We start from the raw sequence: 15099 nt of genomic DNA, 5'->3' as shown, positions 1-15099 counted from the left end.
GTATTTACTGCATATGTTAGGTGACCTGAGAAATCTGCTTACAAATTTTATTTTGTGATAAGAAATATTGAGTGTCTATCCTTACTTTCAGGTAATAAGAGTGCCTAACATGACCATATAAAATTTGCCTCTTTTTTCCTTTGGGTCTCTCAGTACTTGCTTCTTGCTCTGATTACCTGTTCCAGTATGACTTCTCAAGATGTCTTGCACTATTCATATCACATCAAGCAAGTTAGCTTGCTGAGAGATGAACTAAGATTTATATGGACTTAGCTCTGTAGAATATTAAGGACAGCTTCAATCTTAAATACAACTTTATTATATGATTTGAAATAATAAATATTAACTATGGAAAAGCTGCACAATTTAGAAACACATTTATTTCCTCCCATCCTTATAAGCCTATTAAGCACTTAACTGGGCCCATGAGCAGTGTCTTTGAGCTTGTCACAGGCCATGCATAAATTGTGCAAAGCAAAACCGTTCCAGTCAGCCATTTAATGGTTAGAATTAGGGGCTATGAAGTAGATTATTGCCTTCTATTCCTGGTTCTTGGGGGGACAGCTCGTGGATGGGGTATAGACAAACCTGAAATGTAATATTTCACAGTGGTCCAATTATGGTCATCTTTTAAGCAAAACAGTTTTGTGATCTGGGCAAAAGAACAAAGAATTGTTCAGCAAACTCGTTTTAACTTGCATCGTAACTTAAACTTGCATTTCTACTTTGGTCTCCAAAGATAAAAGGTTAGTGCAGTAGCATTGCACAAATTCCTGTACTGCCTCTAGATTTGCTTTATCATTTGCAAAATGGTTGAGGATTTTTATATAGTAAGAGGGAAGTAAAAAAACAAACAAACAAACAAACAAAAAATCTCATTAGCAAAAGCTAAAATTGGAAGTATTTGATTATTCCATACAATGCCAGACTTCCTTCCAATTAAGTATGAAGGAACTTAATTCCCCATTATTAAAATTCCTAGTGACATAAAGGGCACATCCCCATGAGCAGCGATGTGTATTCCCAGGAGGCAACTAGCATGCACACTCTGGTGTGTGGCAAGTTGTCCCAGGTTGGGTTGGGGCTCCAGCAGTAGCAATCTGGACAAGTAGAGCCTGATTGGTGGCTCTGGCTGAGCAGGCTTCGGTTTCGGGTGGCACATGCTGCCACCATGTGCATTGCCTTGTTTTTTTCTGGTGCAGGGTTTTTTTACAGTGTCAAAAAAACCCATCATGCTTCAAAACAGAAGCACAGCAAATGCTTACGTGTGCGGTGTGTGCAGTTTGCAACGCCACAGATTGATTTGCAACACCACAAACCACACATGCATGCTTGTGGGGATGCGCCCAAATAGTTTTAATCTATTTGTAATGATACCTATATCTGAAGATGATGTGTGTCTGTCTGGTTCAGAATCTGATTGTGTACCCAGAGAAACACATAAGATCTTGGCTAAGACAGAAAGGGAGATAACCTTCTAGAATTGAAATGTTTCATTTGGTTTGTCTTATCTTAAATCTCAAAGTTAATATTGTCTTGGAAAAAAACATCCACACACCTGCAGGCAATCAGGCAACAATGGACAAAGTAAATGGCAGGTTTGCGTTTTGCTTGCCTTGTGTTTTGAAGCTAGGGCAACTGCTAAGTATTCAATGAAATATAAACATCTTCATGTTGTAGAAAAGTTAGAAATTTGACACAGGACAGCTGGTTTTTCCAGGGAAGTCAAATTTTAAGGCCCTGAAGAGCTTCATGTATTATGCTCTACACACAAGCCTCTAGTCCAACATAAATGACTATGCTATTGTCATACCATACCAAGCTTTATATTACCTGAAAACTGATTCTTTTGTGTTTCCAAGTAAATGAGTCTACAGAGACAATAGCATAACAATCTGATGCTCCTTTAGATAGTGACCAGAGGATGTGAAACAACGGAAATGACCCTGCGGAGGAATGGGTTGGGCCAGCTTGGATTCCATGTTAACTTCGAAGGGATAGTAGCAGATGTGGAGCCATTTGGTTTTGCATGGAAAGCTGGCTTAAGGCAAGGGAGCCGTCTAGTTGAGATCTGCAAAGTGGCGGTGGCAACCTTGACTCACGAACAGATGATTGACCTTTTACGCACATCGGTGACAGTAAAGGTGGTGATTATTCAGCCGCATGACGATGGATCTCCAAGAAGGTAACAAACAACAATCCTAAATGTGACATCTGCAACTATCTCTTCTTTCCTGCTGCTTATTATTTGCATCCTTAGCAGGTGGCTTACTTTGGTCTAGGCTCTCAGGAAATGGATATCATGTCTCCTATTTGGGGATAATAGAATTGTGGCCATTAAAGCAATTTCCTCCCTACTGAACACACCTCTCCCCCACCTCCCTGAAAAGCTATTACCTCCTAATAAAAGATAAAATATGATCCTCTAAGCAATTTAATGGGGAATTCACTTTATAAAGCTTGAAAGGATAAGATGTAAACTAAAGCACAGCATGGCTAAACTGTTACAAAAATTGCTTGTGACTTTTCTTCTTCCACAGGAGACAGTTTTATTATCTTTTAGATGTTGGGAATCCTTGCCTGAAAACTATATACCTTTATATCCTTTGAGGTTTCTTTGACTTCTAACTACTAAGATGCAAGATATCTTTATCTTAAACTGTAATTTTGAGAAAGCAGTGGTGAAATATTGGGGATGTTGGCTTTTACACTGTATTTAGTCACATACCACACAAACCCTTTTCCCAAATATTAGCATTCCAAAATTGGGGTGCGAATCTGAAGTGGGGAAGCTGATTTTTCTGCCCAGATCAGATGCTGTAAGATGGCTGCTATTTCTTTACCTTCTTGTCTCTCCAGTAGACAGGGAAGGCTGGAGTCCAACAAGTGCAGGTCCAGCATTAGTGTGGTCACACCCCCCCTGGATTTCTGTTCCACTTAAAGTTTAAAACCAGCTGCCTAGCAGCAGCAGTTAGCATTTCTAGTCTGGTGACACCAAGGAAGTCAGTTAACTTCATTGTTCATTACAATGTACCTGATTCTTCCTAATCAGTCTTCAATCCACAGCTGTTAATGACCCCCCCCCTTCCTATTTAATAGTTTTGAAGTTCCACTAATCAAACTACCCTTTCTTCAGCATTTTTTTTCTGTCTCTTAGCTACTCCGGGTCTCTCTTCTCCTATTTCACAGCTTTGCAGATTGTTTTTAGCGCTCTTCAAAACCCTGTCAATGGAGTTCAGTCTTCAGAAGCTAGTTTCAGCTTTTGGCTGAACAGTCGACTGTCTGACAGTTCAGCTGTGAAAGGGTTGAAGCTATAGCTTTTGCCTGTGCAGGAAAGGGAGGGTGGATGAGCTGAAGTTTAGGCTCTGTCCCAGCTCTGGAAAAATCTTTTTCTCTCCATTTTGCCTTCCCCCACAAAAAAAAATGCATATGGGGGTGGGGAGAGGGAGGGAGGGGGATGGACGGGTGTAGTATGTGAGAGAATCTAGGATCCATCCATGGCTTCTTTCCCATTTTCTGCAAATGTTTCAAAGTCGCACTCACATTAAATGTTGAGTCACGAGAGTGAAATACTTGGTTAAAGCTAAGAAGTCTTGCTGTAACATGAAATAAGTAAGTGCATACTTGGGAAAAGAGCACAATAACAATGACTGTACCATTCTTTTCAGGGGTGGGGTGCAGTCTTCTACTCTTGCCAGTGCTGCTCTCTGATTATACTGCTGTTCACCACCAGATCTTACCTCTCCTGTCCTTGAATAAACGAATATCAGCTGTCAACTACATTGGATTCAGAACTTCATAGAAATCAGATTTTTGTTTTCTTATCCTTTATCTAAACCAAATGAGGGGTTTTTTGTGAATAATTAGAAGTTCTCTAGAGTTGACTCATTTTCAAAGATATTCTTAAATCTTCTTGTAATGATTTTTAATTTAATTGAAAAACCAGGAAGTGTGTCTTGCTCTTGGCATCGAAACACGCCATAACATTTTACATGGCTTACAACACCGTGAAGTCAATGCCTACAAAGGCTGGTATGTTCATATTCAGTCAGTGGCAATTCTCCAACAATCATTTCCCTGATGAATGACAAGTGTTCTTCCTTGCCCCAACCTGCGCTTTCAACATCTGGGTTTCTTTTGAAAGAAAATATCTGGATGTATAACAGCATTGTATTTCCTGCTTGCATAGATTTTGCAATTAAGTCTTTCAGCTTAGCTTGGATTTTCTCACCATCCATTTCCAAGTATGAATTTTCACTGTCTTGTTAGGTATACATTCCCAAGCTTTTTTCAAAGTTTGGGCCGAATAAACTGATCACATTATGTATAAGATCAGATGTATATTTTTATAGTGTTTGTGGAAAAAGGTATTGCTTATATGCAGTTTTTTATGTATTTTTTATGTATTATTTTATATGTGGTTTTTAATTAAAATAACACAATTAAAATGATATACAAAAATCCAAATGTTTGTATAAGACAAGACATTAAGACACTTGACACCTACTCAGTCTGTAACGTAAAGTTCAGTTAGCCTAGTGACTTGGAAAGGAGGCTTCTTTGGGAACTAAATATAGTCTTCACATTTTTGGGACCTGGGTACCTCATCACTAAAGGAAATCTGCAAATTATTTTAAAAAATAACTCAGTTTTTAGAAATGTAGAAAGCACTGGTCCTTATTTTGTGTCTGATGATGAAAAAGGTGTACAAAAGTACAGGAGAGCCAGAAATCTTCACTCTTGCCTCCTCTCCTAAAGAGTTCCCTTTTGATCCCACTGAAGCCAAGTCCAAGATTTTCAGAAGTCTGATAAATGACTTTGACTACTTGAAAGGGATCTGATTTTCAGAAAGTAATGAAGCCCACCATTCCCCAAAGTTTATCATCTAAATGGAGCAGCTGGAAGTTGGGGAAAGCAGCAGCATACATGTAAATGGTTAAAATAATGTATTTTCAGAGACCAAGGTCATAGACATTAGGGCTGGAAAGGACCTTGGGAGATCATAGAGTCCAGCCCCCTGCCCCAAGGGCATGAAGTCAGCTGGGGTCCAAGGATCCCAGCAAGATAAGCACTCAAATGTTTCTTAAGAGTCCAGAGTAGGTGGAGGGAGTCTATTTCAGGCCTTGGGGACTCAAACAGTGAAGAAGTTTTTCTTTATGTCCAGCCAAAAATGGTCTTGGAGGAGTTTATGACCTTTGGACCTTGTCATCCCTTGGGGCACTCTGGTGAACAGGTGTTCCCCCAAATCCTGATGCACACCCCTGATGTACTTATAAGCTGCCACCAGGTCACCCCGACTACTTTTCCAGGCTGAAGAGTCCCATGGCTGTCCCTCTTGCCCTCCCATATCAGGTGTCCTAGATATACCCTGGGTGGTTGCTGAGACATCCTTGTAAGAGCTATCGTTTTGTTTCTGTAGGTGGGTTCCCTGAACAACTGGCAATTAAATAAACCTACCCTGCATAGAGAAAACATCTCCTATGTGTAGACACAGCATATAATGCTCAAATAACTTGTTCCACATCACACTGAAGCCATTACTTTTAGGAAATGTTCAGAAAAGTTATTTAAGGAACAAAGTGTGTATGAAAACATGTAGAAAAATATCAAGAGGTATAGATTGTAGCCATGTTGCTCCAAGGACACAGGCAGACAAGGTTCCCTGGGTAAATCTGGTATCTTTTATTAGACCAACTGAAATAATTGGAAAAATTCTTCTTTGTAAACTTGTGGGTACAAATACCCTTTGTTAGGCTCCAATTGGTCTGTGCTCTTCCTGGACAGAATAGAAAAGGAGCCAGAGGCCAACAGGCATGTGAGAGACAGACAAAGAAAAAGCAGAATGAGGCAGTCAATGAGTGAGAGACAGGTTGGGTAGGGAGGGGAAGAGGAATGTAGACATGGTAATAGAATGTAGCTGGTAAATAGTAGAGAGGTTACCTGAGGTGTCATATGTTAGGCATGTTATAATGTGCCATAAATCCGATGTCTATATTTAATTTATAATTTTTTGGTTACTCCAATAGGCTGATGAACTGGAGTTCATAGGTTCGTCTGTAAAAGTGTTTTGTAGATTGTACATCTAATGATGATGGTTGGATAAAAGCATGTTAAATGGATTGAGGAAGGAAATGGAGAATGGTACAAATTACTGGGGGTGGGGGGAGAAAGAAGAGATGGTTGTTTGGAGACCAGTGATCACTGCTACTGATTGACTAAGATTTTTGCCCATATTGTTATATTAATCTTGCCTTCCCCACTCCAGTCTGCCTGCTATCTACTTGCTACATTTTGCCTTTTAGACTGTAAGCTATGGATAAGGGTTGTAAGTTTATATTATTGCACCAGGCACAATGGAACCCAATCCAGTAGTGGCTTTTATTTGCTAGTGCTATATACATGCTAAATATTATAATAACAAACCATTTCCTTTGTTGTTTGTCTGTGCAGGGCCCATCAGAATAGGAACCCTGAATTTGTAAGAAAGTGTACTTTTTATTTATTGGGTAGCTGCAGGAAAGTACTGCTGAAGTTGGATGCTTGAAAGAAACCTTTGGTCAAGGCTGCAGTCCTTTAATGCTCCTTTTTCCTGCATATATCTGAGCAACAAATTGTTGAAGTCTTGCCATTCTCCAAACTATTGAATACTGGAAAATTTAAATGCAAAAGGACAATTGCATGAATGATCCGAGAGACAGATTTTACATTTTATAGGTAGCATTTTATAGAAAAAGGTTTCCTCAAAACCTAGGAATCTTTTCTTCATTATTTTGAAGTCTTTCCTTTAGTAAGCCTCTATAGCTAAATATTATGCTCACTCTTAAATGTTTGGCTGAAGAATAACATGTACTTGTCTTATATTGGATCCATATGCACGTTTCTCTTCAGAAATCCTATTTCATGGGTATTTCAAAGCCATTTGAATGGTTACACTTTTGTTTTTGAAATGAGAGCTAGTATGTTTTCAGAACAAATCATGCATGTCCTCAGCTTCTCTGCAGCCATGGAGAAGAGCAAATGTTTCTTTGCTTGTCTGTGGGAACCTTTCACAAAGGATTTCTTTCCCCCAACAAGTTCAATTTTCCTTCCCTACTCCCACCCCCAACCAAGGATTTTTTAGAAAATGCAGTATTTGAGGCATATTACCTTATCAAATGTTTTCCTAGCATTTGCAGCCCACCAAGTGTTCAGCAGCTGTTCACTAGCTTCTACATCCAGGAGTTTAGCTGTCTTCTGTCTTTGCTTTACAATGAATTTAAATACGCAGTTTTCAAGGACACTCTGAAGCATTAACTAATATGGTGTTATCTTAAGAGCCTGGCTGGAGACCTGGCATGTTTACAGGTTTCTGAACTGGCTGTTTTACAGGAATCCTCCCATGAGTAGAACCCTGGAAGCAACCTTTGCCGCAGATTCCTAGAGAATACACCATGTCAGTGTTACATGATAGACTGTTTGTCATAGTGGGGACCAGAGGGGAAGGTTAAGAATAAATGCTCTTAAAAATCATTGGAACCAATTTGCTACAGCCCGTGTATCTAGTTCTTTCTTTCCTTACCAGGCAAGTCAGCCACATATAAGAACGTTAATATTATCTAGCCACCTGAATGTTGTCTTTTCCAGTCTCTCCAAGTGCAGTTTTTTAAAGTTTCCTCAGTTTTCATTAACTTTTGTTATAAAATGAACAGAAATAAGATGGTTATCTTTCCCATGCTGGGTGGGGGAAGAAGCTGCAAGAATGCAGCAATGGCTTCTATTTTCATTTATTGCTATTTCTGCTGTGACTCTTATCATATGTAAGAGTGGCCTCTGGTTTTAGATCAAAGTCCTGCTATGGGCCCACACAGTCTCAAGAATAGATACACAATGAAGCAGAACCTCTTGTGAGAATTAATATATATAATCTTGAGAGACTCTGGATATAAAAAAGCTTCTAGCTTAGTCTCAGAGGGAAGTATTATAAATTGGTGAGAGTAATTCAGGACACTTTTAGGGTGAAATTACACAATACGTTTAGACCATAGTAGATCTGTGGAACGTTAAGTGGTGTTAAAGTTAGAATATTTTGTGAGCAGTCTTACCTTAAGGATTAATACCATTCCTTGCCTGTCCAGCTCTGACTTGCCATAGAGAGCTGGTGAACATGGGTCTGGCATCTGGCTTGGGTGGGGGAGAAGCAGTGCATCTTGGGATGTTGAAGGACTGCAGAATTCTTGTTTTAGCTTTATGGAGCAGACAGAAGTTACCCTAACAGAAGTTAGGTAGCATGGCCTAGAGTTAACTCTCACTGGAAATGGCATTACTTTGAGACTCTTGGGTCATGTACAGATGAGCATGGACATGTGGTATGCAGTGCCGTAGACCCATCTGTGGTGCCATGTGCTACACGTGTGTATACGCAGGCATTCCCTGCCTGGTTACTTTGCAGTGCCGGGGGCAAAAAACCCCACACCTAAAAAAACAGGGCAGTGCATGCAGTGGCAGCGTGCACTGCCCAAAATCAGAGCCTGGCTGGTCAGAGCCACATTCCTGCTGCCAGCCAGGCTCCATGCTGAAGGAGTGCTGTGGCTGCAGCTTCCCAAGCCCCCAGGATCCCAGGTAAGGCTGCTGGGGCCAGCAGAGTTGCCAGCCTCTCTTACTGTACCCAGGGCAATGTGCCATGCACCAAGGCGTGCCACTGCTGCTTGTCCCTGGGGAAATGCATGTTCCCTGCTGGTGGGGACATGTCCTGAGAGAGCACTTAGCATGAGTTAATGAGCTTTATTTAATGTGTGGATGCTCTTGTTTTAAGTCCCCTTCCTATATAACATGTAACATACTTCAAGTGCCTTTAATATGTAATGGGTAACTTCACCCTTAATTGACCTCATGGTAACAGCAAGTTCATGTAGACCATTAGAGGTCCAAGGCCTCACCTAAGTATAACTGGATTCAGAAGACCAATAGTATTGTGAAAAGTTTTTTGAATTGACTGACACACTGGTGAGCACTGTACTACCTCTTTGGAAGTCTGTATCTAGAGGGCATATTGGAATTAAGATCTCAATTTACTGTATTTCACAGTCCTTGGAGTGTCATTGTGAAGCTATTATTTCATAGATATTAGGGCTGGAAGGGACCTCGGAAGATCACTGAGTCCAGTCCCCTGCCTGAAGGGCAGGAAGTCAGCTGGGGTCATAGGATCCCGGCAAGATAAGCATCCAATTTGCTCTTGAAGGTGTTCAACGTAGGTGCTTGAACCACCTCCGATGGCAGACTGTTCCAGACCTTGGGAGCTCGGACAGTAAAGAAGTTCTTCCTTATGTCCAGCCTGAAACGGTCTTGCAGGAGTTTGACTGTTCGACCTCATCATCTCTTGGGGCGCTCTGGTGAACAAACGTTTCCCCAGCTCCTGGTGGTCACCCCTGATAAACTTATAGGTGGCCATCAGATCACCCCTGAGCCTGTGCTTTTCCAGGCTAAAGAGCCCCATGGCTCTCAGCCTGTCATCATAAGGTCTGTTTTCCTGACTTCTGATCATGTGCGTAGCTCTTCTCTGGACTCTCTCAAGCTTCTCCTCATCCTTTTTGAATTGTGGAGCCCAAAACTGGACGCAGTACTCCAGCTGCGGCCTCACCAAGGCTGAGTACAGGGTAAGAATGACATCCCGGGATTTGCTTGAGAAGCATCTATGGATGCAATTATATATTACTTTTGCTGGCAATCATGCCTCTTCATGACTGCATTCCAGCTTTCCTGGAGGTTTCATACAAATGTTGCTTTTTAATCTCAGTGTGGGGTGCCCTTTAACTTAGACAGTGAAATAGATCTGAATCTTCTTTAAAAATTATTGACTATTTTAGAGGTTGACTGGATATTGGTGATTGACCAGATAGTTAGGCCACTTTTCTAATGCAGTTTGGGAAATTTATATTTTTCCTGTAGATCTTCAATCATTTAGAAAACTACTTTTAAAATCTTTTTCTGTTCCTCCATCCAATCCAAAAGGGGTTTTTCAGATATTGCCAACAGAATTCCAGTTTGAGTCACCTAATTTCTTGCTAGCAGTCAAGGTCAAAACTCAAAAACAAGTCATTTGTAGGCCAGGGACTTCTAGTCCCTATTACGTTCTCTTGTGGGCAACACTAAAGGAAGCTGTCATTCTCTTTCCCTACACTTGATTTAATTTAGAGAGAGAATTTCTTTTATGATAATAGATAAATGAGTTGTCAGTCTTTTAACCATAGTATTTTGAGTGTAGCTCTCTTGACTTTTTGGATTAATAGTTGTTTTCCCTACCCTCTTTCCCATAACACTGCCAAAAGCAGAAAGGATTACTTCCTTTCTTGTATAGCTTTTTAACAGACCTGATGTCACAGTGATATTTTGTAAGTCTCATCTAGTTCTGAGTTCCAGGAGACTTTATCATTTTCAAAAAAACTAAAAAGGCACAAAATTGGTGCTGGAAGTAAACTGGTTAAACCAGTTCATAGGGTGCCAAAAGTTCAGGATTGAAGCTGTTTGCAGTTTCTTGTGGCACTGTTCCACGTAGACTACCTAGCATTAAATTACAAGCAAGATGCATAGATAGCGACGAATACTGACTGCAGGCTCCTGAGTCATAATGGCAATAACACCTTAGGAGGTCAAAAGCCATTTTGGTCTCTGGACTAATAGTGAAAGCTAGTGGGGGGAAGGGGAGAGGATATTGAAAGGCTACCCACTGTTTCTTTGCAGTAGAAATCATTGATGAGAACAAGAACCAGTCTTGGATTGACCATTTTTTATTTTTGTTCCTGGAAATAATGTCCTAGATAGCACTGTTCCTTTGTTTCTTTAGCAGATCTGGATGCAGGAGTCCTCTTGTTATTCCTGCAGTGAAGGGCAACTTGATCTCAGATGTACATTATAGGAAACTAGAGCACTTTTGCTTGTATCCAGCATAGGTCTTTAAATGGGATGAAAAGAAGCACCCCAACCCTGTCCCCAGCTGTATAAAGAACATCTAGAAAGCTACATCCCAGGTGGATTCAGTTACTTTTCAGCTTATAAGCTTCCAGTATCTTGATCTGGATAACCTGAACAGGCCATGGAATAGAATCAGCTCTTTGTGTAGAGGTTTCCAATTCTCTTAAGGAACATGTTCTCCTCATCTTTAAAAACATTCTTTTATTGTCAAATAGCTCCCGTGACTGGGAAAATGCATCTCCTACTGGTGACACGTCCTTCTAGTTCACTGGCATAATCAAACCTCTGTTTTACTCGAGCTTTATTGTATGTCTACACAATGTCTTTCCCTCCCCCTCTGCAGGGAAAGGGGAGGTTTGGGATGCTCTTGAGTATACTCCCTAACCCACTTCCCCTTACTAGACCTAGAAATGGATCAGAAAGCTGCTGCAAAGGCACCTCCTGTGGTCTTGAGAAAATCCATGAGTAAGGGGAACTGGCCCTGATGTGGTTTCACTGCTTCATGTTGTGTGTTTGGTGGGGATTTGGCACATACAAGCAGGAGCTGTTGAAAAGGTCATGATAAAGAATATATCTCCATGAGAGGGCTGTGGCAGGCTATATGCCCCATACATCTCTAGCAAGGGAGGATATAGAAGCAAAGAGGTTTCATGTGTAGATGGTTTGCATTAGTTCATTTTACCTACTAATCTTTGATTTTGCTTACTGCTGAGGATTTATTTTCCAGCTCATTTAATGGAAAAAAAAAAAAAGAACCAAGGAGAAAAATAATCTAGTGTTTGGCAGAATGTGTGTGCGCAAGTGTGTATGCATGCCTGTGTAGTGTGTGTGTGTATTGTATATATGTGCTGCATTTCTTCTAGGGCAGGGCCTTTTAAGGGGGGGATTTACAACTGCAGTTGCACCCTTTTATAAAACCATGTTTTAATAATAACTGATGTATTTTATTTTCTTGTACTTCACTTTTTTTTTACAAGAGTATTTTAGTTTGAAATTAAATACAAGATGCATGTGCAATTACTTAAATACAAAGAAAATCTAGGGTTTCAAATACTACCATTAATAAATGTATCTCCTCATTGAACAGTAAAATATGGAACAACAAATGGAAGAAATGCTTGGGCCAAAAATATGGTACTGGATAAAAAGGATTCAAGTCTGTATTTAGCTGAGGAAAAACATGCAGTTTTCATTTAGATCTGTAAGAAGAGACAAAGGAAATGAACAAGAGAGAGAACAGGTGAGCTAAAGGCTGCTCAGAGTACATTTAGTGGTTTTATGCCAGTTACAGCCTTGTTACACCTTATACTGTGAGCTGCACAAATGTTGATTGGTGGTAGTGTTTGCTCAAGTTTGGAGCAGTCACACTTGAGGTCATCAGGGGCCTGGAGGACTGAAAGGTAAAAACTCCTCCCCTTCCCACCCCCGCCCCCCACCATTCTGGGCTTTTCCTTGTCTCCTGGTCCCGTTCCTGCCACCTCTGCCTACTTGTAGCTGTCCAGTTCTGTCACGGGAGCAGGCAGGAAAGGGTTAAGCTGTTTGCCCAACCACCACTGCCAGGTTACTGCTCTTCCTGAGGCTTTGCCTGCTCCCCCAGGACAGACAGCCCAGACTGCCACTAGTAAGAAGGCGGGGCAGGGTGGGAGCAGTGGGCCCAATGTGGGCCAGCAGGGGAGGTTGGGCCAGAGGGTGTTTACATTAAGAGGTCACCTAGAGTGGCTACACCTTAATCTATCACAAACTGGATAACACAGATCAGAGAAAATCCTGCCTTGGAGTGGTATAACTTTGAGCCACAGCAAGTGCTTAACACCGGCTGTAGGTGTTAATGTGTGGACAATCCCAGGTGTTAAGAGCTCCAGGAGCTGCCCAAAATGACTGCCTAAGAAGGCCCTTGGATCTGGTTTAGGACAAGATACAACTTAAATGGGGGATAAAATAAGCATGTGGGTATTAATTAGAATGGAGTTTATTAGGAACATTTTTTAAAAAGTTGGTCTTATTGAGAGAACTTTTTTATGCTGAGCCAGACAACAGAGTACAAAAATCTGGCATCTTTGCTATTCAGCCTTGAACTATAGTTATGGATGAACAGTCTAACTTCAGATGAACCAAGAGAAGTACTCTTATAAAACTTCAACTGAAACCTAAATGAAAAGTCCTTTTCCTTAACAGGTTGCCTACCTCTTCGATTTGTTTTTTAAGGCTTTAAGATTTAGAGAAATGAATTTAAAATTTTAAAAACTAGAATTAAGATTTTCTTTAGAAAAGTGTTAGACACATTAGACTAGACAAAAATCAAGGTCACATACAAACAAATTCATTTGAATTGTCCATGTGGTTATAGACCATAGTCAAATGGGTCGCCAACTGGCTGGTGGGCCACACCCAGAGGGTGGTAGTGGATGGGTCCTTCTCAACCTGGGAGGACGTGGGCAGTGGGGTTCCACAGGGTTCAGTCCTCGGGCCCGCACTGTTCAACATCTTCATCAGCAATTTGGACGAGGGGGTAAAAAGCACCCTGTTCAACTTTGCTGATGACACTAAGATGTGGGGGGACGTGGGCACATTGGAAGGATGCAACAGGCTACAATCAGACCTAGACAGGTTACAAGGGTGGGCGGACGAGAATAGGGTGGGTTTCAACACAGACAAGTGCAAGGAGATGCACCTCGGGAGGAACAACCGGCACCATACCTACAGGTTGGGGAACTCCCCTCTTGTCAGCACGGAGGCGGAAAGGGATCTTGGGGTCATCGTTGACTCCAAGATGAACGTGGGCCGGCAGTGTGGAGAGGCAGGAAGGCCAACCGCACCTTGGCATGCATCCACAGATGCATCTCGAGCAGGTCCAAGGAGGTGATCCTCCCCCTCTATGCGGCACTGGTCAGGCCGCAGCTGGAGTATTGTGTCCAGTTCTGGGCGCCACACTTCAAGAGGGATGTCGACAGCATGGAGAGGGTCCAGAGGAGGGCCACTCGTATGATCGGGGGACAGCAGGGCAGGCCCTACGAGGAGAGGCTATGGGACCTGAACCTGTTCAGCCTCCACAAGAGAAGGCTGAGGGGGGATCTTGTGGCCTGTTATAAACTAATCAGGGGGGATCAGCAGGCGTTGGGGGAGTCACTGTTCCCCCGAGCACTGCCAGGAGTGACCAGGAATAATGGTCACAAGCTGGCAGAGGGTAGGTTTAGGTTAGCTATCAGGAGGCGCTACTTCACAGTCAGGGCGGCTAGGGTCTGGAACCAACTTCCAAGAGAAGTGGTGCTGGCTCCTACCCTGGGGGTGTTTAAGAGGAGGTTAGATGAACATCTTGCTGGGGTCGTTTGACCCCAGTACTCTTTCCTGCCGTGGCAGGGGGTCGGACTAGATGATCTGCTCAGGTCCCTTCCGACCCTAGAATCTATGAAACTAGATGAATGCCCATTTTACAAATTTTAATGTATTCACTTGATTTGCCTTAAATATTTGCTTGCTATGCCTCTGCTATTAAAATGGATCTACATTTATGTCTTTGAGTATTTGAATTTGGTTCCCAGAATACTTCTAGAGGTCAGCAAGGTTTGGGGATACTTTTTAGCACTGGCTTTTTGCTTGGATCAGATTCTGAAGTGAGTTTACACAGATTGGATCAGAGTTCTATGGACCAGTTTGGGAATTAGACCTTTCAAATGAAAATGAGTTTAAAAAGTGCAAGGGGGTTTCCAAAGCATTGATTTCTAAGGAAAATAGGAATAGAAGTTGTGGCTTAATCATTTACTTCAGCTGCTTTTTAAGTAAAAGCTATAGCTTTATGTAATGTATATAGCCTTCAGTCCTAAATCCTAGTAGGTTTTTAAATGCATCTTACATATGACCATATCAAGGATATTAACAAGAAATTTTTTAACAGTGAGTTTATTTTTTTTAAAGAAGAGCTTTTCCAGCCTAGATCTTTCCAGCAGAGGCAGAAATTATTTAGAATCTTGCATGTATTCAAATATGGCTGTTCCATGGGTGAGGAGGGAGTGATAAAGTTTAGTATATCACATTACAACCTACCCAGTAGGTGTTTTCTAACCCTTTCTTATTCTGACCACAATTTGGCATAGAGAACATTGCAGGTGGATGTTGGTGCTCCTGATCTGTACAGGATCAGTCAAGGGAATGGAG

At 41.6% G+C, this 15099-nt stretch overlaps 1 protein-coding gene across 9 annotated transcripts in view; it reads left to right on the top strand.

Annotated features, from left to right (window-relative positions):
- Positions 1-15099, top strand: part of SIPA1L2 (signal induced proliferation associated 1 like 2) — a 258723-nt gene that overhangs the window by 166223 nt on the left and 77401 nt on the right. For all 9 annotated transcript variants that reach the window (XM_090044154.1, XM_090044128.1, XM_090044110.1 and 6 more), the window contains one exon: positions 1911-2185. In XM_090044154.1, the coding sequence (XP_089900280.1) occupies positions 1911-2185 (275 nt within the window). The remainder of the gene's footprint in view (positions 1-1910; positions 2186-15099) is intronic.

This window comes from Crocodylus siamensis, chromosome 1, assembly GCF_052110815.1.
Source record: "Crocodylus siamensis isolate JL-2025a chromosome 1, ASM5211081v1, whole genome shotgun sequence".
NCBI classification, from domain to species: domain Eukaryota; kingdom Metazoa; phylum Chordata; order Crocodylia; family Crocodylidae; genus Crocodylus; species Crocodylus siamensis.
This window is presented reverse-complemented; position numbering and strand designations above follow the sequence as displayed.